Below are 25121 nucleotides of genomic sequence, written 5' to 3'. Positions count from 1 at the left end.
GAAAGAACCCTTCCCAGCATCTGCAGGTTACTGTAGCGATAACATCCCAAACTCAGTTAAAGCACAGTCTCCTCGTGACATGACATCATCAGACGTTACATTTTCTTGACCCCCCCCAGTATTATCTCCAGGCCGGCGCCTTGCTGATAAGACTACTCTTAAATGCTCTGCTTCAGTCACAGAAGCTGTCAGTGTATTGGGGACATGCAGACACATGTGCTCCTGGAAACGTTCCAATGGGAGTTACCGATGAAGGTCTGGGGATCAGGATCTTCCTGTTTTTTGGATCATGCCTCACTCTTATGTTTGGAGATCTGTTAGGATCTGCAGCGATTGGAGAGGGCAACTAACACCTCCGCTTCTTCCACTGTCCAGGTATTAAGCTGAGCAGCAAACTGTTGTTGAATTATGGCTCTCTCTTTTGTGTTCACCGATAAGGTTTCTGTAGTTGATGTTAACTTTTAATGTACTATTTAAGTTATAAATGCTGTAAAAAATGCCAGTCAGTATCATAAACCATCAACATAATTTCTTTTTTATTTCAAATCACCTTTTAAATGGTAATTTAATTAGTTTAGATATTTGTTGTAGTAACACTGTAATTTCAGTCTACACCGTATGTATTGTGATGATTATGTTTTAGTTTTTTGTGATATACATCATACATCCAGCTCCCAAAGAAAGTTCAATGTGTATCTACATGTTTTATTGTAACTAAAACTTTACTTTGATAATTTTATTTTTAATAATTGTACAGCAATAATGTTCTTGTTATTACCAGTTATTGCAGTATCAGTACTTTTGCCCTTTTACATGCACTTGTAATAGCTACTAGATGCTGCCCTGTAAAAGCTCAGAATTTAATAGGATAGCTGCAACTTCTTCATTTATGTACATGAAAAAGAGAAGTACGTTTTGAGTCATCACATCCAGTCACTGTGACTGCTGCACCTCAGCTCCTTAGGGTGGGATTTGATTGAAATGCAGATTCATTGCCTCTGATTGGTGGCCATAAATACCGAGGTCAGTCTGTGCATAAATGACACTATGACAGACTGGTATTTTGGGGTCTTGGTCTTTTGGCTTTGACTATGGCCACTTTACATCTATTGAATCATGCTACATACAATATGATAAGTAACAAACTGCTAGCTTAGCTGGCTGGCTGTCACTATGCAGTGACCTTCACAAGCTTATCCATGGGAGATCTTTCTTTGATTGCCTTCATTTAAACTCATAAAGACTGTTTCCTCGAGATGAGTTGAATTTCCAAACTGAAACGTTATGTTTATGTCATAGGGCTCTAGTTTCCCGGCGCAGCGCAGGGTGGTGCAGGGTGGCGAACCCCGCGCAGAGCTAGTTTCGAGCAGTTTGGTAGTTTGGCAGACCAAGGTGCACTGAGATGGGTGTGGCAGCGCAGCAGGGGGAAGTGTCGACAGATCCCAAGACTGTATGGCTGCAGCCTGGAGCCTCTCGTCTCACGACCTATCCTCACGACCTCTCCTGTGTTAAACATATGACTGCAGCCTGGAGCCTCTCGTCTCATGGTTCTCGTATCATGACCTCTCGTCTGGTGATAAAGAAGCCACGCCCCCCGAGCTTCTAAATTTCAGAATAAAAGCTCGCGCCTGACACTATAGTTGTTTTAAACGTAATATTGTATTTTGTAATGTATTTTAGGAATCCTGGTAGATTTTCCTGGTAGAAAAGTTGTTTTAAACATATGACTGCAGCCTGGAGCCTCTCGTCTCACGACCTCTCCTCACGACCTCTCCTGTGTTAAACATATGACTGCAGCCTGGAGCCTCTCGTCTCACGACCTCTCCTCACGACCTCTCCTGTGTTAAACATATGACTGCAGCCTGGAACCTCTCGTCTCATGGTTCTCGTATCATGACCTCTCGTCTGGTGATAAAGAAGCCACGCCCCCCGAGCTTCTAAATTTCAGAATAAAAGCTTGCGCCTGACACTATAGTTGTTTTAAACGTAATGTTGTATTTTGTAATGTATTTTAGGAATCCTGGTAGATTTTCCTGGTAGAAAAGTTGTTTTAAACATATGACTGCAGCCTGGAGCCTCTCGTCTCACGACCTCTCCTGTGTTAAACATATGACTGCAGCCTGGAGCTTCTCGTCTCACGACCTCTCCTCACAACCTCTCCAGTGTTAAACATATGACTGCAGCCTGGAGCCTCTCGTCTCACGACCTCTCCTGTGTTAAACATATGACTGCAGCCTGGAGCTTCTCGTCTCACGACCTCTCCTCACAACCTCTCCGGTGTTAAACATATGACTGCAGCCTGGAGCCTCTCGTCTCACGACCTCTCCTCACTCACGACCTCTCCGGTGTTAAACATATGACTGCAGCCTGGAACCTCTCGTCTCACGACCTCTCCTGTGTTAAACATATGACTGCAGCCTGGAGCCTCTCGTCTCATGGTTCTCGTATCATGACCTCTCGTCTGGTGATAAAGAAGCCACGCCCCCCGAGCTTCTAAATTTCAGAATAAAAGCTCGCGCCTGACACTATAGTTGTTTTAAACGTAATATTGTATTTTGTAATGTATTTAGGAATCCTGGTTTTCCTGGTAGAAAAGTTGTTTTAAACATATGACTGCAGCCTGGAGCCTCTCGTCTCATGACCTCTCCTATTATATTTTAGGAATCCTGGTTGAAAAGTTGTTTTATACATAGTATTGAATCTTGCCTCGCCTTGCCTCAGTGTTATTGTGTGTCTCAGCTTGCAGGCTCTGTAGATATCTGCCTGGCACTGCTGCTTGTACTGTTCATGTGTTAGTTGACACACACATATGCACACATACATGCACGCACATTCACACTACAGGATAAGCACTTGTTGTAACAATTTCCCTGTGATGTGTGAAAGGAATATATAATACATATATAAAATATATAAATAAAACGAGTCTTTTAAAGAATGCAACTTTTTTTATTTCTTTAGTCAAAACATCCAGACTGCAGCTGGCAGAACTGGCTGCAAAATCCAGGGTGGGGATCCTCAGAACTTCCCACGTCCAACATAACCTGTGGGTATAGCAATAACAAAACAAAAGCATATTCATGTGCATGGTGTTAAGATTTGTTTTTTTGTTGCAGACACAAAGTCGTTTTACCTAGTAACATTTGAACATTTGAATTCTGTTAAAAGCACAGTGTGAATACCTGGCATGCAGCTCTTAAATGTGCAGTTGCACTGAGCGCAGTTTTGTACAGAGTACATAACGTTAGGTATTAGCTAAAAAAAAAAAAAGGTAAACGCTAACGTTTCTTCAAATAAAGATGTATGTGTTAACCCAAGGGACACGTAGTATCATCTTACGTTTCAAATGCAACGTTACAAACTATCCGGAGGGTTAAAATTGTAAAGTTAAGAGTTTAACCGTTTTATTTTTTTAAATGGATAGTAAAAAAACTGGTCTCTTTGGGTATTTACCTGTAACGCCGCTGCCATCTTCTTCTTCTTCTTCTCCTCTCGGTTTGATTTATTGGTGGCAAGAGTGTCAAGAAATCGTGAATTTGCATTTTTGACCCTGTAGACTTGCTGTTGTACACGCCCAAGTCATGACACGAGAGGTCATGAGACGAGAGCCATAAGACGAGAGGCTCCAGTCTGCAGCCATTTGGTGCAGTGACAGTTTCGTGCCAAAAGGCTTCGCCGAAGGTGCACTAAAAGCTCACCAGCTGAAACCACGTCCACTGTCAGCGCAGGCGGAGCGCAGCCGGTGTAAGCTGAAGTTTGGCTGACCGGCGGACAGTGTGCACATGTCACCAAAACCTCACAGGCAGGTTTCCAGAATATCAGGCACATTAATAATGCAATAAATACCCACAGGAACCACTATTCAATGCAACTATCTGCAATCAGCACATAAATGTATCTCTATATCGACTGTCCCGTCACATCTGATGTCAGATCAAAGGGGACTGGCACCGTTTGGCACGTTTGGCACACGTAACGGAAACTCAACCTGATTTGATTAACAAAACTAATGAGTTCACATCCCTCTCAGCCAACCACAAACAGCCACAGCATCAGATAGGGAGTATATATCAGGGTTCCTACGCAAGTATGGAAAGTATGGAAATAAATTTGATCAATTTCCAGGTCTTAAAAAGTATGGAAAATGAAAAATAAAGTATGGGGGAAAAAAAACGTGTTTCCAGACTATTACCACTGCTCTAAAATAGGGGAGAGCCGCCTTGAATGTAACGCGTCAAGGTTGTAACATGCACGTTTTCTCTTGATTGGTCAATGCGATCATGGCGTCATCACGTCAGTATGTGACGAGTATCGTGATACACGTTCCCAGGAAGTTTCAAGTGTTTTCATCCATGCTGCAGGGAGATTTCCGCGGAGAAGCTGGTTTTCCACAAAGTAAGTAAAAATTCACTCCCACAGTATTTTTTGACTACAGATTTTTTATTTAATGTTACAGAGCTAAAATCCGCTTGGGTGTCTGTATGTATATGTTCGTCACTAGTTTGCATCGTTTTAACACGTTATGATTGTTAGGGCCATTCTGTAAACAACGCCAAATGAACGGTGCGCCGAGCGGCCCAGTTGTAACACATGTTATATTTGAGACGATGGCAGAAATTTGCAAGCGCAGCTCAAATAATTCTGCTCTTTGTTTGCTTTTTTGTTTGTTTTACAGAATGTCCCCACAAAGGACCAGAAAAAGGGGCTTGATATCAGCTGATGTGCTAAAGGCAGCATCCAATATGAGGTGTTAAAATGGGGGCTGTCTGTGCGAAGAGTGGTCAAAGACTATAAAATGTGTATGGGGGAAATGTTCTGTTGTGTTGGTTTTGTTGTGTAAGTTGTAGGCTGATTTTACTTTGTTCTGTGCCTTATAGCCTAGCAAATGTTTTAATGTGAACACATTTTTTTTAATATTTAATCTTTTTAATCTTTAATCTGACTCTTTCCCCTTGACTGCTGTAACACTGGAATCTCTCAATTGTGGGATCAATAAAGGTATATCTGATCTTATCTTATCTTATCTTATCTTATCTTTTAATATTTCTGGATGCTGTGTTTATGCACTTTGTTCTGTGTGGCATGTTCTTTACGCCACCGAGGTCAGTTTTACCTTTAAATTGGTAGCTTATTGTTGCAGTTTTACCTTTTAAAAAATGCACTAGATGATGAACTGCACATATTATGATGTTCTTTGCACTGAGATGTAAGCCTAGTCCTACCTTGAAATGTAATAGGCTAACCTATTTGGTTCTGTCTGTAGGCAAATGTAGCCTATTTTGGGTGCACCTTGAATGCACTTCTTTATGCAACTGACATTTTAAGTCGAGTTTTTGCGATAAAACTTTAAAATACAAATAGACTGTTTTTCTATAGCATAGACTGTAAAAAATAAGTGATTTGGGGTGTTGCTACATATTTGACCCTGCAGGGGTCAGTGCAGGTATGAATGGGACTTTTCCAAAACTCATGCACCATATTTGTCAATATTCTGTGCTCAGTCAGATGTCATTCAATTATATTCTAAATCAAATTAGGGTTGTATAACATTGTTACAACTCCATCAGTCAAAGTCGCTAACTTTGTAGGCATAATCAATGCATTTTCCTATCAAAGAATTCACACAAACGCTCCAACTGGTACATCCGGTAAGTTTTAGTAATATACAATATTTTTGATACATTCTTGGTATGAAAGAAACGTTAAACAGTTGCCTGAATGAAATATAATTGATCTGACCTGAAAACGATGAGTTTAATGCTACTTTTTAGCAGTGTTACAATTGTAACTCCTGCTGTTACAATTAAGACTCAAACGCGCTTCAGTTGTAACAGTCCGCTTTCAGTTTTATTACTCAAGACCTGTTTTATCAATTGAAAAACTTTAAGTGGTGTATGATAGCAGACATGTGTTGGTGCTTTGCCTGAAAATATTACATATGTAGGTAAAACGATCTCTGAGTAATAGAGTGAAAAGTGAAAAACGTTACAATTGTGGCGGCTCTCCCCTACTGTTTTCTAAAATAGAAAATTAGGTATTTCCAAAAATAATTGAATCAATCCGGATCGTGTTTTCTGCCGGGCCAACCACAGTTTGTGTGAGAGCAAACGTCTCAGAAAACATCCCGCCCCTTTTACCTGATTGACAAGTGGTATGTCCAGTCCGCTGCCCCATGACCCTCCTCCAGTCCCCAGGTATCAAGTTTCACTCCAACACTGGTATGGTACTATGGTACTTGGCTATAATCGCCTATTAAGAATAATTAAGTTTAAGTTTATTTACTTTATTAATCCCCCTGAGGGGAAATTCAATGTTTTCACTCTTGCTTGTCAATTACACACAGGTCCGAAAAACACACACATGCACAAACAGGACCTATACATGCACAAAGTGGCGAGATGTCAGAGTGAGGGGGCTGCCATTTGGTCAGGCGCCCGAGCGGTTGGGGTGTTCGGTGCCTTGCTCAAGGGCACCTCGGCAGTGGCCAGGAGGTGAACTCCATATTTGGTCCGGACGGGGACTCGAACAAGCGACCCTCCGGTTCCCAACCCAAGTCCCTATGGACTGAGCTACTGCCGCCCCAGCAAACATGATGTGAAATATGATACACTGATATATTTACTCAGATGCAGCATATTATCTGAAAAAAAAACAAAAAACAAAACACAGAGAAGTCTGGAAATTAGGGTATGGAAAAGTATGGAATTTTGAAATTCCAAATGTGTAGGAACCCTGATATATTCAGCATCTGTCATCTTAGAAAAGTCAAAAGAAAAGAAACAGAGTGAGACTGCGAGAGAGAAAGACAGAGCGCGCGTGCACGAGAGAAACACAACATTGATTTACAATTGTGGTGACCTCCTCCCAGGCTACCTTTGCATCATCAGCCCGTGGAGGTCTGCTCGCAGTTCCGTATATTCAGACACTGCGAGCTTGGACCTCCTGGACCAAAACATCAGCTTCCTCCTGAGAGAAGTTTGGCCGTCTGACGCTGCTGCTCTCTTCTACCGTGGCGAATTGAGTAAACTCTCATTACGCCTTCGCGCGGCGCATTTAAGGGCGAGGAGAGGGGCTCATTTGATTGGTGTGATGTGTGTAAAACCCACTCCACGCCTTCTCTCCTCCCTCTTTCCGACTTGTGCAGGTAGGAGGGACAGAGGTGGGAAAGAGGAGTAGCTGCGCCAGGGCGCACCGTGTGCCAAACTTGCAAAATCCGCCTGGCCACACCCAGTTGGCGAAGCACAGGTGCGCTGCGCCTCCGCCTCACCCGGTCTGAGAAACTAGAGCCCATTGTGTGAAGCAACAGGATCATGACTTGTCCTTGTTTTCTAAGGTTGTGAGTTTAAGTTCTGGGTGATGCACAATAAACATGCTAATGCCTACAGTACTCAGGGGAAGGTCTTTTTCACAGTACACATTCTGACTTGTCATATTAGGAGGAGCACTGGTGTTGCTAATAACACTAATGATGGCCCAACTCTATTCAAGTGCTTCAGTGAGAGGGAGCTAGCATGCAGGATATAATGGTATATAATGGTCCTGAAATCAAAGCAGCTACATGTAATTTAGCCACAATTAATTTCTTTATTTACACCTTTGCTGTTTCCTCTGTGACATGTCAAAATGTCTCCCGTGAAAAAGACCTATTGTACTGTGTGGTTTAGAGACACATGGTTTTCAACATAGTTTTGATTTACCAAGTTTAAGTTTTTGTCAATGCATTTCTGCTGACAGCCCATCCTGTATTTCTCATTTGTCTTTCTGCTCTTTCTATTTTCATCTTCCTCTTTTTTCCATATATGTTTTTCTTCCTTCCTCCTCAAAATGCCCAGCCCTGACTCACGGTGGTACAGCAGCTATAAAGTCCATTTGCTTCCTGAAAGGTTGCTGTGTTTCCGTGATGGCAACAGAAGTATTCCTCCTGCAGCTGATCTCAAATCCTGACAGACTAAACTGTTTAGCAGAAGAAGCGAAAGAGTTGGCTTTTCAACATGGGCTTCTTATGCGCACACTCGAGACCCCCAATTCATCTGAGGTAGGAACAACCACACAGTCTTGTTTTAATTGTTTGTATATGTTTTTAATCCATTTTCCCTGAGTGGTTTCCATTAGAGGCTGACATAAAATGGAGAATCCCATGGGACCCTTGGGAATTAGCTTGCTGAAAATCAAGTCAAGATAACACTGATGCAATAATTGGTTACAAAACATCAATTCATCATTCATCAAAGTCGTGACAATGGTGTAGTTTGTTTATAGCTTCACATTAGCTTTTTACTTCATGTGATTGCATTTACGCTTGAAAAATCATATAAGTGGTATTAATTTGTGAAGATTATCTTGCTAAACAAAATGTGTTACAGCCTACAAAAAATGTCATCCCTTTAGCACACTATTAAAGCACCATATACCGTCTGATAGACAGAATCTGCAAGATCCCAAAAGTTGTTGCGCCCCAGCATGTACATGTATCAGAAGTAAAAATCTAAGTCTGAATGAGGTCTGACAGGTCTGACATGGTGAAGGCAGTGAGGAGGACCCACTGTAGTAACTCTCTGAGGTATCTAAGCCTGGTTTCTGAACACACTTTATGAAAGTCGTGGGATAAAAGGTAAGTTAATGTGTAAAAATTGCTACAAATTGGTCACAAAGGTTGAGTGGCCTGTAAACCAGTGATCTGCAGAGTGAATGCTTTATAGGGGGTGGGGCTGAGGGCGATTTATTTATTTCCATTTTGTACTGCATTTTCAATGTTATACCGCATTAAAAAACAAAGCAATTTTTGCATGAGCATTTTATATCGCATTTCATCTTTGCTGTTGTCGAATTTTCTGCCTCCCTGTGGTCAAAATTCGATAATAGTTCATGTGCAATGTGAAAGGATTCATAATAACCACCCAAGTCTGCAGTTCCCCTCAGCACCACAAGGCGTTTTCAGACAACCAAATGAAACTGTTGGTCTGTATCTGCTATATGTTGAAATAAGCAACTGTAAAAAGTTTATTGTATCAACTTTAAAGGAGATGATATGTAAGTGTTGTGATTACAACTTAGTTTTGCTGCCCCCATGTGGCCAAAAAATCAGTTAATGCAGCTTTAACTTTTCAAAGATGTCAAAACAGAAGACATCAAAATCACTGTAGTAAAATCCATACAGCAAGGGTGCAGGGTTTCTGCAGCAGAGAAGGTGAGTGAGGGGCGGAGACAGGCAATGTTCTTGAGGTGGAAGAAGGCAGTCCTGGTGATGTGATTGATGTAGTGGTCAAACCTTAGCTGGCTGTCGAAGATGATTCCTAGGTTGCGGGTGTGTGGTGAGGGAGACAGAGTGCAGTTATCGAAGGTGAGGCAGAGGTTGTGGGTGGCTTTGGTGTGGGATGTGGGGTCAATGATGAATATGTCTGATTTGTGACTGTTCAGTTGGAGATAGTATGTTTGCATCCATGATTTTATTTCAGTGAGACGGTTGGTGAGTGTGGAGTGGGTGGTGTTGGTGATGGCTTTGGTGGAGATATACAGTTGGATGTCGTTGGCGTAGCAGAGAAACAATCAATTACAGCAGCAAGACCTTCTCTTTCTTTCATAAATATCAGTCTATGATAAAAATAGATAAGAAGTTGATCATTTTAGTGCAGGGCTAACAAGGACTTTACATCTAACCAGGAACAACATTTTAGGCTTAATACACACCTAAAACACAGGATGGAAGATCAGCTCCGAATTCAACATTTCTGGTCAGTAGGCTATGATCAGTGCTTGTTATGGTCACTTAGCAACCTCAGATGCAACCTGTCTCCTCGTCCTTGAAAGTTGCCACAGAATAGGAACAGAGTACCCGGTGCCCAATGTAACGTTTTCCAGGCTGCTAAGACGCTGCGTGTGTCCCGGCCCGAAATCAGCTGACGTCTGAGTGATTAATATATCATGATGTTACATATTGTATTATTTGTTTCACTACATGCACTGGTGCATGTAACTTTTAAAATGACATGCACCTATGTATATGTGTGTAGACGTGCAATAGATGTCGTACAGAACAGATCAACATGATAAATTAACAGTAATCCGTGTGACACAATGAGACAGAAAGAGAGACAGAGAGAGATGCAGGACAGACGGTAATGATAATAGCTTACAACAACATTAATTAAAGAGGCAACAGATAAGATTGTTTTTTTTTTAAGCTTGGTGCCACCTAGCGTCAGCGGTGTTGCTCGCACTGTCGCAACAACCAAATTGACCATGGGGATCAGAGATAATCAATAAAATGTAGGCTGTAAAGCCACCAGTATACCTCTATGTACAGTGGTGGAAAAAAGTTTTCGGACACCCCATGCATTTGTGAAATATTGCATTAAGAATCACTCTGAGGTCTTCAAGTGCAATTTCTTTTAGTACAGTCACAGCCAAAATACTAAATAAATCCTAAAAAAGCCATTAAAAACTTAAAATTGATTGGTTCCATAAAAATACATGAGAAATTTTGAGTATTGGGTCATTTTGGTACCAGTGATGAAGGTCGTTCTTTTTATTAAAAGACACAATTTTTGTTGCCAAGCTTCGTGTCTACATAAAGCCAGCACATTTGAAAGTTCTTCAGACACAAAAATGGCTAAAACAAGGAACCTAACGCAGGAAACACGCCTGAAGATAAAGATTCTCAGCCAGGAAGGGTACAGCTGCCGCCAGATAGCCAGGAAGTGCAGATGCAGTCCTTCAGCAGTTGGATACACTCTGCAGAAATACAGACGAACCAACAGCTTGGAAGACAAACCAAGATCTGGGAGTCCAAGGGTTTCTTCAGCAAGAAATGACCGCATCCTGATCCGCATGTGCAGGCAAAACCGCCGAATGACATCACAGGAGCTTCAGCAGCAGTGGTCAAACCAAACTGGTGTGCAGTGCTCCACCCGCACTGTACGTGGCCGACTTTTAGATCATGGCTTAAGGTCCTACAAGGCTATCAAGAAGCCCCTGATCAATGAGAGACAGAGGTTAGCCCGGCGTCGTTGGGCCCAGGCACACAAGAACTGGACAGCCAGGAATTGGAAGAAGATTTTGTGGTCAGATGAGTCCAGTTTCCAGCTTTATCTTCCTCCTGCTAATGTGAGGGTACGCAGAAGGCCAGGCGAAGCATTATCTCCAGCATGTACAGTACCTACTGTCAAGCATGGTGGAGGCAGTATCATGGTTTGGGGATGCATGAGTGCTGCTGGTGTTGGTCATCTCACTGTCTGTGATGGCACATTGAACTCTACCAAGTATTGTACCATTCTCGAAACCCACATGCTCCCTTCTGCGCGTGCACTGTTCCGTCGAGGTAAAAACTGGATGTTTCAACAAGATAATGCCCCTTGCCACACATCCAAGGCCAGTAGAACTTGGCTGCAGGAGCACAGTATCCAGGTCTTAGAGTGGCCAGCTCAATCCCCGGACATGAGCCCCATTGAAAATCTGTGGTGGATTATCAAAAGGTCTGTTTCAAAGCATAAACCAAAGAATTTAGAAGAATTAAAAGCAGTAATTCAAGAAGAATGGGACAAGATTACCCCTCAACAGTGTGAAAGGCTCGTGGGGAACATGCCAGCCAGGATTAGAGCTCTACTACGTGCCAATGGCAGGACTACTAAATATTAATTTGATGATGTGATGGTTTATTTATTTTTTGTTCAGTTTTGAACACATTCTCTGTTATTTGTTGACTTTGATACTGACAATGTTGAGAACTGACATATTGAAACTGTCAAGAATTTAGTTCTGTTAGTTTTTCTTGTAAACAATAAACAAAAAAATATAATTTGTATTTGTTTGTATCTGTCTAATGCAGCCACACCTTTTGAAACACAAAAAAGATTTTTCCACAAATATTTCATGATAATATTTGAGATTGTGTAAAATTTTAAGGGTGTCCGAAAACTTTTTTCCACCACTGTATATGTAGAATGAGAAGGTGTGTGGAAACTATACTAAATAAATGAGTAAAGAGACCGAGCAACAATTATCAGATTTATCTGAAGAAAAAACAAATAATAATGCAAATAATTATGCCAGAATGCACAGTACCAGTACAACAACTCACAGTAAATTATACCAATATGTACAGTGTCAGTACTGCTGTGCGTTGGGTTCCATTCCCCTGTCAGGAGCTATTTTTCAGCAGTCACTGGCTCACTGTACATTATCCCGCTTAGAACATGGATTACTACTAAAACATTCAAATGTTACAACTGGCATCAATATTATTAAATTGCTGGCAGTGTATTGACAGAGGAAAGGCGTTCACCAGGCAAATGGGAGCGGAGGAGAGGATTTTACTCCACTTCTCCCGGTCGGAGATGCTGGGTGCCCAGTAGCTGCGAAGGCTACCCTCACATGGGGCCGGTTGGAGCTCAAATTGAATGGGAAACAAAGTCCAGGGTTCACTTAGCTGGGTGTAACTTAGCTGGGCGATGTCTGTCGATAGCTGCCTCCGTGAGAACAGAACAGAAGGAAGGGAGGGGGGTGTCACTGCCCGAGGGCTGCCGAAGAATGGCAACGAGGATGTCAGCCGACCAACACTCGCTACCCGGTCCCTGGTTGCGGCGATTTGCGATGCTGGCCAGCTAGGAATGAACTAGCAGCCAGTACAGTACAGTCCTCTCTCGTCTAGCTAACATTTAGCCGTGTTACTTACTGATCCATTAGAAAGAAAGCTAGCTGGACATCGGTTTTGAAGTCTCTTTGGTCACGTAGCTCCCTCCATCTCTTGAATGCCTGACTGAGGTTTACTCTTGTTTTTCCTCTTCTTTTTGCTCTTCTTTGCCTCCTCAGACAGAGGAGCTCCTTTTCTTTCGCTAGGCCGTTTTGCACTTGTCTCCAAACTTCTGCCATTGTGCTCGTGACTCAACTATCTCATGCCCAACTCCTCATATGGACCAGCTCCAGTCTCTGATTGGCTGACTGACCAGTTTCGCAATACATGACGCATTTCCTGCTGTAAAGCAGATTTTTTCTGTGAAATTTCGGCACCAGTGGCAGAAGCTTATTACAAAAATTGCAAAGCCACTAAGTAACCTATGTAAATGCTGATAGTCTGATCTTACTGTGTATACTACCCTGTGCAACCCACATTATTTTCATAATGATATATTTAGGAAAAGATGCTATCTGTTGCCTCTTTAAAGTAATAATATTATTATAATAATTACAGTGTGTATATTGTGTGTGTGTGTGTGTGTGTGTATATATATATATATATATATATATATATATATATATATATATATAGCCTATATATATATGTATTTATCTTTCTTGGTTTTTCTAACAGCAGCCAGTCACCACATTTGTGTTCTGCTTTCAGGTCGTCACCTACGCCCCATTTACACTCTTCCCCACTCCTGTGCCCAGAGCCGCCTTCCTCCAGGCTCTGGATGTGCAGACTCACCTCAACACAATGGTGGACAAGATCAGCCAGGACCCAGACTTTCTGGAAGAGGCTCTTGCAGGGTACAAAGGGAATGCTGGTTGCATGGACCAGAATTTTTAGTTAATGGTTAAAGTTTATTTTTCTTTAAAACATTGTTCAAATGTTTCTGATGTAACAGAATGAAGCACAAAGGGCTTCATCGCTGATGTGCAAGGTTTGATGATTTGTCTCCTTCAACATCACAGAACTATCCAGGCAGATGATTTTACAGCTAAGTTGTTTGGCATATACAGACAAGTGCAGCAGGAAGGTCGGAGACAGGTAAGAAAGAAAGCATAAGGCATTTTTCTATAAAATGAGATAGTCATGGCGGCCAGGTCACAAACATCCTTATTTTATAGCTTAACAATAGGGGGAGATTGCCATAATTGTGACATTTTTCACTTTCCACTCTATTACTCAGAGATTTTTCTACCTCTGAAATATTTTCAGGCACATGACCTACATGTGTCTGCTATCACAAGTTTTTCAGTAGAGAAAAGTGCGTGATGAGTCAAACCAAAAGGGTACGCTATCTGATGTTACACCTGATGCACATGTGAGTCGTGTGAGCTAACTGAAACTGAACTAAAACATTACCCAGTGGTGAAGATGAGGTGATAAAGGTTTATGTGATTTAGAGATTCTTGTAATATGCTATGCTGTGTTTGTAGTGACATGATTATTTCTACGTGTGGGTCTGTTGTGGATGATTTTATGAGTGAAATTTAAACTATGTATTTTCTTTCCAGTCCATAGTGGTGGGTTTAAACCGGTGTGACTACATGGTGGATCAGAGGGAGGATGGGACTCCTTCCCTGAAGCAGATAGAGATCAACACTATTGCTGCTGGTGCTTTTGGCATGTCTGACTGTCTCCCCGTGGTGCACAGGTATCTGAGAACATGTAGGAGAAGTAATAATACTGAAAATATTTTATTGCCTAATGAGGGAACACAAGCCCCTGGCTCACCTATGAAAGCCCTCATATTTGCAGTGTTACTGGTGTCTGTTACGGCATTCCCCGAAAAAAAATCACAAGCAGCGCACAATTAGTGATGCATTCATTTTGGTCAGATAAAGATGGTACAGATCAGTCTGCTGCTTCCCAATGATCAGTTGGGATGTTACTGTTCCACTGTTCGAACGGAATCCGCATTGTTCCTCCTGAATCCGAGGTTTGACAATTGGTCGGAGCCTCCTTTCCAGCCCCCAGTAGTAAACTTTTATAGGGAGGCTGAACAGTGTGATACTGAGTGTAATCTAAAAAAATGGGAACCACCACCTTGGTCTGCCACTCTATAGGCACTGTGCCCGACCTCCATGTGACACTGAAAAGGTGTGTTAGCCAATACAATATCCAGGGCCTTCAGCATCTCAGGGCGAATCTCATCCACACGTGGCACCTTGCTGTTAAGAAGCTTCTTGACTACCTCACTGACTTCTGCAGGATATGGATAAGGCTTACCACAAATCTTCAGAATCTGCCTCCTCCACAGAAGACATATTGACCAGGTTCAGAAGTTCCTCAGAGTGCTCTTTCCACCACTTGACAATATCCCTATTTCGGGTCAGCAGTTTTCCTACCCTGCTGAACACAGCCTGAGACAAGCCCTGCTTTCCCTTCCTGAGGCGTCTCATCGTTTGCCAGAACTTCATGAGGCCAACTAAAAGTCATTCTCTATAGTCTAACTGAACTACATCCAGGTTTTCGCTTTGACGACTGCCACACCTGTAGCCCCTCTGGCCAGCTGATACCCTTCCATTGTTTCAGGAGACCCCTAGGCCAACCAAGCCCAAAAGGCCTCCTTCTTCAGGCTGACGGCCTGGGTTCTTAAGTTGCGGTCATGACAGACACCAGTGACCTCCTGACCACAACTCTTGGCAGCCACCTTTACAATGGAGGCTTTGAACATGGACCACTTGGATTCCAGGTCCCCAACCTCCCTGGGATGCACAGAAATCTCTGTCTGAGGTGGGTGTTGAAGACCTTGTCGATAGGGGCCAGACATTCCCAGTTCATCTTCACTACCTGTTTGGGTTTACCAGGTCTGACCAGCAGCCTCCCCCACCACCTGATTCAACTCACCAACAGGTGTTGATCAGTTGACAGCTCTGCTCATCTCTTCACCTCGGTGTCCAAATGTTTGTTTGTTGTACAGATGAATTAAAAGTTACAATGAGAATGGTGTCATACAAACAACTCATCATGCTGAATCCTCACCACACCTGTAATTTCATTTTATGTAAAACTACGGCTCTCTCTGATTTGTCAGGCACATAGTGAGGTCAGCTGGTCTTTTGGAAGAGAGTGAGTGCATTCAGGATACCAACACCACTCCTGGAATGATGGCTGCTCTCGCCAAGGCATGGGAGCTCTACGGCCAACAGAAGTAAGTGTAGTGATGGTAGAGGTCAGCAAAACATAGTATCAACAAAATATTTCGAAGGAAAGAAGATGTCATGGACATTAAAAATGGCAGGTTTCGGTTGATGTAATATAACAATTTTTTTTAGTGTTTTCCCCCAATACATTTTACTTTGATTTGGTACAGAATTTATCCTAAATGAAAATTCTAGAGCAAAGTGTAAAAGCATTTGAACTTACGCTACATTTGCTTACATTTTCTGTTGTTTCACACTCACTAAATAACTGGTAATGAACTTGATTCCCCTTCTGCAGGGCAGTAATCCTGTTTCTGGTTGAGGATGTCCAGACTTCCAAACTTGATCATCGTTACATTGAGAAAGAGCTCTGGAACAGGTTGGGGCAATGGGCTAAAGAGATCAAGGAAACCACATTAATTAAACAGAAACTTTATAGACTTTCTTTTTTTTAATTTTAATTTTTAATTTTAAATACTTTATTAATCCCCGAGGGGAAATTCAATTCAATTGACGAAGATGATTCTCTTTCTGTGCAGGAATATTCCAGTTATCCGCAGAAAGTTTGAGGAGGTGTCCAGAGGAGGATCTCTTGATGCCAACAAAAACTTGTTTATGTAAGTATTCATTTACTTTTTATTACTGTGAAACTTGTAGATGTAGAGGGCAGGGTTGGGATATAAATGGAGAGCTTTGGAGGTGCTGGTTAGAGATTTGTTTAACCCTCTGAAAGAGCCAGGCTAGCTGCTTCCAGTCTTTGTGCTAAGCTAAGCTGGCTCTAGCCCTGCTGTTATGAACACATGTAAAATTGTTGTTCATCTTGATGCATTAAGGATATTATTTTACCTGTGACTGGTTATGAAAAATTTTACTAGCAAGGATGGCTGATCACATGTTTTGACCCTCACAGTATTTATGACATTCTTTCGGTCAAGCGATAATACATCAGTTCCTTTAATCTTGTTGAAGATATTTTGGACATGTCCTAATGCTTTTTAACTGTAACTCTGCAGAGATGGGCTGGAGATAGCTGTAGTGTACTACCGCTATGGCTACATGCCAGATAACTACACTGAACAGGTAAGAAATTAATACTCCAGAGTTAATTGAAAACTGCAGTACTTAATTTGGCAACTTGCTGGCAGCAGAAACAAACTGTTTACACAGTATTGACGAATTATCAACTTATGAGGTTGAGTGGGTCAACAGTCATGTATTTGCATATCCAGCATACGTAATAATTATTTTGTGTCCACCTGATGAATGTCCAGTAGTCCAATATTCACTCCTCTTTTAGCTCTGTATTGTCATTTTTACATAGGTAGAAAGCCTCTGGTACAACTGGTCTGTTCAGAATGCTATTAGCAGCACAAGAAATGCCCTTTGGCACCAGGAGCAGTTTTATTACGTTTCACTTACACTTTCATGAGGTTTAGGCACAAAGACTACATGGTCAAGTTTAGAAAAAAATATCATGGTTTGGCTTAAAAAGAAGTATATTAAATTACGTATGTCATATGACATAAATCACAGATTTCACTCGACAATACCTCATATACTTAGGTACATGAATTCCGGACTTCTGGATCAGAGTCCTGCGTTTGTTCTGTCTGCCACCCTGACAACCTTCTTTTCTTTCTCTCGCTTTATACTACCGAAAGTTACCTGACTTTCTCCGGCGCTGCATAACAATTAACACAGCAGATGATGGCAATGTGAACATACTGCTGCAGCACAACCTTATTCATAGCTGTGATACTAATACCCACTACTAATGCCCATTTAATTGAGTGATAACATCTGAACTGGATGATTTCTGGCTCTTTAGCTTATGTATCAATGTTTGACTGAGTTCACCAGGTAGTGGCTAACTCTGTCTGACTGTTGTGTGCTGCTGGCCAAGTGACATACAGTTGGTTTGTCAGAGCTTTTTTTTACTGAACAGGACACTGATGATGAAAGTGCTCATGATGAACTGAAATAGTAAAGTAGTGGGCTGGAAAATCAAAACAAGTTAAAAGACACTAAAGCGCTGAGTGGAAGCTGAGTGACAATTATTTGTAGGCTGTCAGTACCAGTGACTACTTTCACATTACGCATCAATTGCTAGTGTAATTAAAATTATCAGAGCAGCTTCAAAGCTGCATAAACCATTTTTGACTACAGAGGGGGAGAACGTCTTCAAAACAAAGTCATAAAAGTGAGACAGAAGTTGAGCTGGACATCAGGTTCACCTTTTGGGGGAAAAAAAGTCATAGTAATGTCATTGCATGTCATTTACCAGGACCTACTTTCCATTGTCATGTACAGTATTTTCAGGATGCATCACAGAAATATCCAGTCACATAACTTTCAATATTTGTTGACACCTGATGACTTAATGTGTTTCTAGATTATCAGTTCCTTCTGTCTTAAAAACAACAATTGAATTGAGTTAATGGAAAAAAATATTTCCAGTTGTGAATCATTTCTAACACAGATTTCATGTACGGTGTAGACTTGGGATGCTCGTCTTCTGATGGAGTGCTCTCTGGCTGTGAAATGTCCAGATATCAGCACTCACCTGGCTGGAACCAAGAAGGTCCAGCAGGCGCTCGCCAGACCTGGCGTTCTGGAGAAGTTCTTCCCAGACCAGCCCCAAGTAGTGGAGCAGATCAGAGCAACATTTGCTAGCCTCTACACTCTAGACATGGTGAGAAAATAACAGACTACAGATCTGTAAATGTAGTGTGAAGTTTCTTTAAGTGTGTCACTGACACACATTGCATGTATCCTTAAGGCCTGACAAATGTCATGAATACCTTTTATTCATCATAAAACATTTGCAAAGCCAATCTTTTTAAATATTTTGAATGCTGCATTGTTCACATCCATAAGCGCTTTCCAATTTCAAAGAAACATATGGTGCCTGATGACTCTGATTATAGATCCACTGCTGCATCACGGTATCACAGAATGTGACTGAAAGAAGAAAAACAAATAGACAGTTCTAATATGTTACCAGAACGGACTGGAAGGAGCCATGAAATCAGCAGTGTATCATCACACAGCAGTTTGTATGATATCCTACCAATTAGCACCCCACAAATGTCTTTATGTACTTCATGTGAAGTTAAGTATTCAACATAAAGTTACATAGGTTTGGTTTAGGAAAAGAGACATGGTGAAGACGTATGTTATAATGACTTTAACTTCACTCAAAGTTCAGGTCTCCCGGGGAAAGTCCTGTGTTTTTTGACCCATCTACCACCCCAATCTGTATGTATCTGCATTACTTTGCATAGAAAAATGTATATAGAGCATTTAAAAAAGCCTGAAATCAGTTATACATGATCTAAATAACATCTTATTTCAGACTGTTTTACAGAGGTGTCAGCTTACCTTTATGATCTGCAGCTACAGTTTGTGGCGCTGTTGATTTTTTTTGCATTGTACAGAGTTTTTTTGTTTTTTTAGCTCAGCCTCATTCACTCAGAAATGATTCAGTGCATTTTGTCAGGTTTACGTTTTTCAGTCACATATAGAATTTACATCCAATTGACATAAACCAAACACAAAGAATTTACAGTCAGGTCCATAATTATTTGGACAATGATACAGTTGTTGTCATTTTGGCTCTGTACACCACCACAATGGGTTTTAAATGAAACAGTGAATACCTGCTTAAAGTGCAGACTCTCAGCTTTCATTTAAGGCTTTTTTCAAAAATGTAGTATGAACCGTGTAGGAATTACAACCATTTCTTCACACAGTCCCCCAACTTTAAGGGCTCATAAGTATTTGGACAAACTAACATAATCATCAATTAAACAGTCAGTTTTAATACTTGGTTGCAAATCCTTTACAGTCAATGACTGCCTGAAGTGTTGGACACATAGGCATCATCAGATGCTGGGTTTCTTCCCTGGTGATGCTCTGCCAGCCCTTTACTGCAGCCGTCTGCACTTCCTGCTTGTGTTTTGGGTGTTTTGCCCTCAGTTTTAGCTTCAGCAAGAGAAACGCATGCTCAGTTGGATTCAGGTCAGATGATATGACTTGGCCATTGCAGAACATTCCACTTCTTTGTCTTAAAAATGTCTTTGGTTGCTTTTGCAATATGCTTCAGGTCAATGTCCATCTGCACTGTGAAGCATCGTCCAATGAGTTTTGAAGCATTTGGTTGAATCTGAGCAGATAATGGTGCCCCAAACACTTCAGCTTTCATCCTGCTGCTCTTGTAAGCAAGACAAGACTTCACTAGAATAAATACAGAGGGTTTATCACAAGATGCAAACCATTGGTTAGCCTTAAAAATGGAAGGCCAGATTAGAGTTTGTCAAAAACCATCAAAAAAGCCTGTACAGTTGTGGAACAGCATACTATGGACAGATAAAACAAAGATCAACTACCAGAATGATGGGAAGACAAGAGAAGGAAGAAGGGAAGGAACTGCTCATGATCCAAAGCACACCACCTCATCAGTGAAGCATGGTGGAGGTACTGTTATGTCATGGCCATGTATGGCTGCCAGTGGAACTGGTTCTCTTGTATTTATTGATGATGTGACTGCTGACAAGAGCAGCAGGATGAAAGCTGAAGTGTTTGGGGCACCATTATCTGCTCAGATTCAACCAAATGCTTCAAAACTCATTGGACGATGCTTCACAGTGCAGATGGACAATGACCTGAAGCATACTGCAAAAGCAACCAAAGACATTTTTAAGGCAAAGAAGTGGAATGTTGTGCAATGGCCAAGTCATATCATCTGACCTGAATCCAACTGAGCATGCGTTTCTCTTGCTGAAGCCAAAACTGAGGGCAAAACACCCAAAACACAAGCAGGAAGTGCAGACGGCTGCAGTAAAGGGCTGGCAGAGCATCACCAGGGAAGAAACCCAGCATCTGATGATGCCTATGTGTCCAACACTTCAGGCAGTCATTGACTGTAAAGGATTTGCAACCAAGTATTAAAACTGACTGTTTAATTAATGATTATGTTAGTTTGTCCAAATACTTATGAGCCCTTAAAGTTGGGGGACTGTGTGAAGAAATGGTTGTAATTCCTACACGGTTCATACTACATTTTTGAAAAAAGCCTTAAATGAAAGCTGAGAGTCTGCACTTTAAGCAGGTATTCATTGTTTCATTTAAAACCCATTGTGGTGGTGTACAGAGCCAAAATGACGACAACTGTATCATTGTCCAAATAATTATGGACCTGACTGTATGTAATTTGATCAAATAAAACTGAGACTATGAGAATTTATGTAGCTATAACTCATACAATTAACCTAATTTACTTTATTCAAGTTTTTCTAGTTATTGTTAATAAATTCTGTGTATTTCAAATATGTTAAATGTACTTAAGTTTATTAAAGTAAATTAGGCATATTCCATGAGCTATAGTTACATTCATTCTCACTCTAATTATCTCAGTTTTATTCAGTTATATTTAATTACATATGTGGTATTTTTCATTCATGTTAAAATAGCTTGACTGAATTGGGTAGAACTTTAACATGTCACTGAAATATGTAAACCTGACAAACCAAAACATTTGAATGAAGGGGGTTCAACAGTTGTATTAACACTTCTCTAAAACGGAACACTTTAATTTTAATGACAGTAGGATTCATTGCAGATGGCTGTATTAAACCACATTAGTTTTAACAAGGTGTATTTTTTTTTGTCTGTATTTATCCCAGAATAAAAATGAGAATAATTAGAGAATAATTTTTGAAACTCTTCTGGGCTCCAGGGTGCAGAGGGTGACCAGACAGTGGCTATGGCTTTGGCCAGTCCAGATGAGTTTGTCCTGAAGCCTCAGAGAGAAGGAGGAGGTAAGATGACATCAACATACCCCCTGAAAAAGATAGCTCAGGACATGCATTGGTATTTCTCCTAATGTTACAATGTGTCAGTTATTATTGCCAAAATTAAGACTACATGACCTCATATGTCTCTGCTTCACCACTTCAGGGAACAATTATTTTGGAGAGGACATTGTCAGAGTACTACAGGAGGTTAAAGGTGACAAAAGGAGAGCTGCTTATATTCTGATGGAAAGAATCCGACCCAGAACAGAACAAAACATCCTGCTGAGGAGAGGACTTCCTCTCAAACTCTCCACTGTTTGTAGTGAAATAGGAGTTTATGGAGCCTATGTGAGGTACAGTATACACAGAGCTGTACAGCATGCATGTGGTGAAAATGAAAATAAAAATCATACATTTATAGATTGTTTGATAATCATGAAAAAAATCTGTGTTATTTGTCTCCATGCACAGGCATGAAGGAGAAATGGTCCTCAATGAGGCTGCTGGTCACATTTTGAGGACAAAGAGCACCGAGCACAATGATGCAGGCATTTACAGTGGGGTTACTGTGCTTGACAGTCCATTTGTCATCTGAACTCTCCTCCTGATATCTATGGAGGCCCTGATCTATTTCATGTCTGTTTGCATGTGTTTTCTTAGTTGCAGTGCATTGAGCTCTCAGGGCCACTGTAGAGCACCAACCTGAAGCAGGAAGTCAATATTTTTCACCAAAATGCTGCAGCTTGCAGTTCCACAGGCTGAACACTGGGTGGCAGTAAAACCAAAGGCATGTTTCTCAAATATAGTTAAACACACCAGCAGATTTAAAAACTGGCTTCAGAAACTAATTCCCAGTGTAGAGAAATGGAGGGAACTAATGAAAGAAGTAAAAGAAATGGAGCAGTTAACATATAACATTAGAGGAAATCCAGGAATGGGACGCACACTGTGGACTAAATGGGAGAGCTACACAAAAAGTAGGGGGGAAATGACATTACATTACGATCTTGCACCTCAGCTTAATATTGAAAAAACAACAATTTAACCAGACATCCAGACTGCCAATAGATTGTTATGGTTATAGATTGCTAACCCATAAGAACCCACCGTGACACAGGTGCCACACATCCTTTAAATGTTCTGGATGTATGTCCCAGAGTGACACATACTTAACATCCTGGTGGATCATGTGACAGGTCATGTGATTTGGTCTTCCCACAACAACATTTCCAAGATGTCTGTGTGCCAGGTTACCACTAGGGGCAGAGCTAGCTAAATTTAAAAAGCTTGTTTTTGGTTGCCAAAGGTAAGATTCAAACCATTTAAGAATTGTAATGCTTACATAACAAGTCCTTTATTACATTTAACCTGTTGTGAACACATTTCATGAACAAATTGATATAAAACAAGTCAGGTAAATATCGTTGTGACATATATGTCACATCGGACCTTTAACCTTAAAATTGTCAGGGAAAACCTATTGTGACATATATGTCACAATAAGAAATTTTTTTATGATCTGCTCAGTTAACTTAACTTTTTCAATGATATTTAGTTAATACATTTTATATTGTTCAATTCAAAGCATATTAAAACAAATGTAAACAAAAAATCACATTATATGAATCCAATTATTAACAAAATATATAAGGAAACCATTTTTACCCATCAGTGAATTAAAAAAAACAGACTCTATATCACTTTGTTCTACCCTATATCATTTGAAAATTTAATGAAAATAAATAAATAATTAAAATTGAAAAGAATAATTGAAAATTGTAATTTAATTTTATCTGCATTATGGATAAGAAGCGATACAGTGTTCAGGATGCACTGACAGTCATCCAGGGAGACGACAGTGACTTTGAGGGATGTGAAAGTAGCTCAGATGACGACCTTGAAGACCCTGATTACACTCCCAGCAACAAAGACATGGAGAATGACAAGTCAAGTGAGTCTAGTGATTCAGACTGCAGTGAATCAGGTGATTTAGATGAAGTACCTCAACCAAAGATGAACCCTGGACAGCAAAATACAACTACCCAGGAGTAGTTTTTATTTTTATTCAATTTGCAAATTTTTGCAAATGTATTCATTTGTGTGTTGTAAAACAAATATGAAAAGAAAATGTTGTTGTTAAACCTAAGAGGTAAAGTTAGAATCTTTGTTACCAAACAGAAAAACATGACCAGAAAAAGACTGTAGCTCAGTTTTTTTTACAGCTACAATGGCTTGTTGAGAAGACCTCCAGTATGATGAGGCAGTCTTTTTTTTAAATTCAATTTGCAAATTTTTGTATTGTGAAATAAATCAAAATTTTGTTGTTAAAGATTTTGTTGTTAAACCTAAGAGGTAAAGTTATGATATTGTGGAAATGCAAATAAAAAGACAAAGCTTTGTTATCAAACCAAAAAAGACTAAGGCTGATTTATTTTCAAAAGAGGAATGAATTTATCATTAACATCCATTGACAGATCTTTGACACTAATGAGTGTTATTTTGAGAAAAATGTCAGAAATGTGTTCTATATGGTCTATTTAGTCTATTTTATGTCCCCCATAATTTTCCTTGATGGATAAATTATCCAGGCTCTTAACGCCCAATGTGACATATATGTAACATTACAGATCTCTGACAGTGAGGGGTGGTATTTTGAAAAAAATGTCAGAAATATGTTCAATGTGGTCTATTTAGTCTGTTTTATGCCCCCCATAATTTTCCCTTAAGGAGAAATTGGTCCGGGTTCTTACGGGTTTCAACAACCAAAGGGGGAGCACTTTATCTATTCCTTCTTAATTATTATTTTAAATACCAATATTTAGGTATTTTTTTGTTTATGATATGTTTACCTCCTTCCAGCTATACAATATTCAGGAAAGTTAATTCAACATTTATCGTGTATTACTGTATGTGTCTTCAGAAATGAGTTGGATTATATGAACTTCAGTGTAAAAGTGGATGATTGTTGTAATGATGTGGGTTGAGAAGAGCAGGGGATGGAGGGTACATAAATTTTGTGTATTTAGTATTCTTATCCTTTATTATTTTTGATAGTCTTAAGGGTAGATTCTTTGTTTGATTGTTTTTTGTGTGTGTGTGTGTGTGTGTGTGTGTGTGTGTGTGTGTGTGTGTGTGTGTGTATTGATTAATGCTGCTGTTTTATTTTTCCTGGCGTTTTTTTCTGTTCTTGTCTTGTTTTTCCTTCCTCTGTTGTGAGGATATGATCAATATGTCACAATGGTGTTTCACATTTTGAAAAAATAAAGTTAAAAAAAAACAAAAAACACCAGTAAATCTGTGGAGTTCATTCCAGGTAACCAAGGCTACAGAGTTTATGTGAGTCTGTGTTTGTCTACACTACACTGAGGGATGAGAACCAGAGGGGCAGAAGTGAATTTCTTTTTATACAGAAACATGAAAGTATACTCAGTGAACAAAAAGTAGTTTTTCTAGGCAGTGATCGGATATTCTGCCACTAGAGGGCACCACAAATGTGAA

At 40.4% G+C, this 25121-nt stretch overlaps 1 protein-coding gene across 5 annotated transcripts; it reads left to right on the top strand.

The window, feature by feature from the left end:
* Window positions 1-207: 207 nt before the first annotated feature.
* Window positions 208-24038, top strand: LOC117257845 (glutathione synthetase-like). Of its 5 annotated transcripts, none has more exons than XM_033628193.2 (14): window positions 3959-4395; window positions 4676-4747; window positions 7833-8035; window positions 13340-13485; window positions 13651-13726; window positions 14197-14336; window positions 15720-15836; window positions 16127-16207; window positions 16368-16445; window positions 16842-16908; window positions 18326-18520; window positions 21566-21647; window positions 21787-21976; window positions 22095-24038. In XM_033628193.2, the coding sequence occupies exons 3-14, from the start codon at window positions 7901-7903 to the stop codon at window positions 22216-22218; spliced, it is 1431 nt and encodes a 476-aa protein (XP_033484084.2). In that variant the 5' UTR covers window positions 3959-4395; window positions 4676-4747; window positions 7833-7900; the 3' UTR covers window positions 22219-24038. The 5 variants fall into 5 exon arrangements, with proteins under 5 accessions (XP_078026349.1, XP_078026346.1, XP_033484084.2 ...); XM_078170221.1 differs by having other exon boundaries at window positions 4676-4998; XM_078170223.1 differs by lacking the exons at window positions 3959-4395; window positions 4676-4747 and adding an exon at window positions 208-375 and having other exon boundaries at window positions 7884-8035.
* Window positions 24039-25121: the final 1083 nt, after the last annotated feature.

The sequence above is a fragment of the Epinephelus lanceolatus genome, chromosome 8 (assembly GCF_041903045.1).
Source record: "Epinephelus lanceolatus isolate andai-2023 chromosome 8, ASM4190304v1, whole genome shotgun sequence".
NCBI lineage: Eukaryota > Metazoa > Chordata > Actinopteri > Perciformes > Serranidae > Epinephelus > Epinephelus lanceolatus.
The sequence above is the reverse complement of the archived record's forward strand: the minus strand, read 5'-3'. Positions and strand labels throughout refer to the sequence as shown.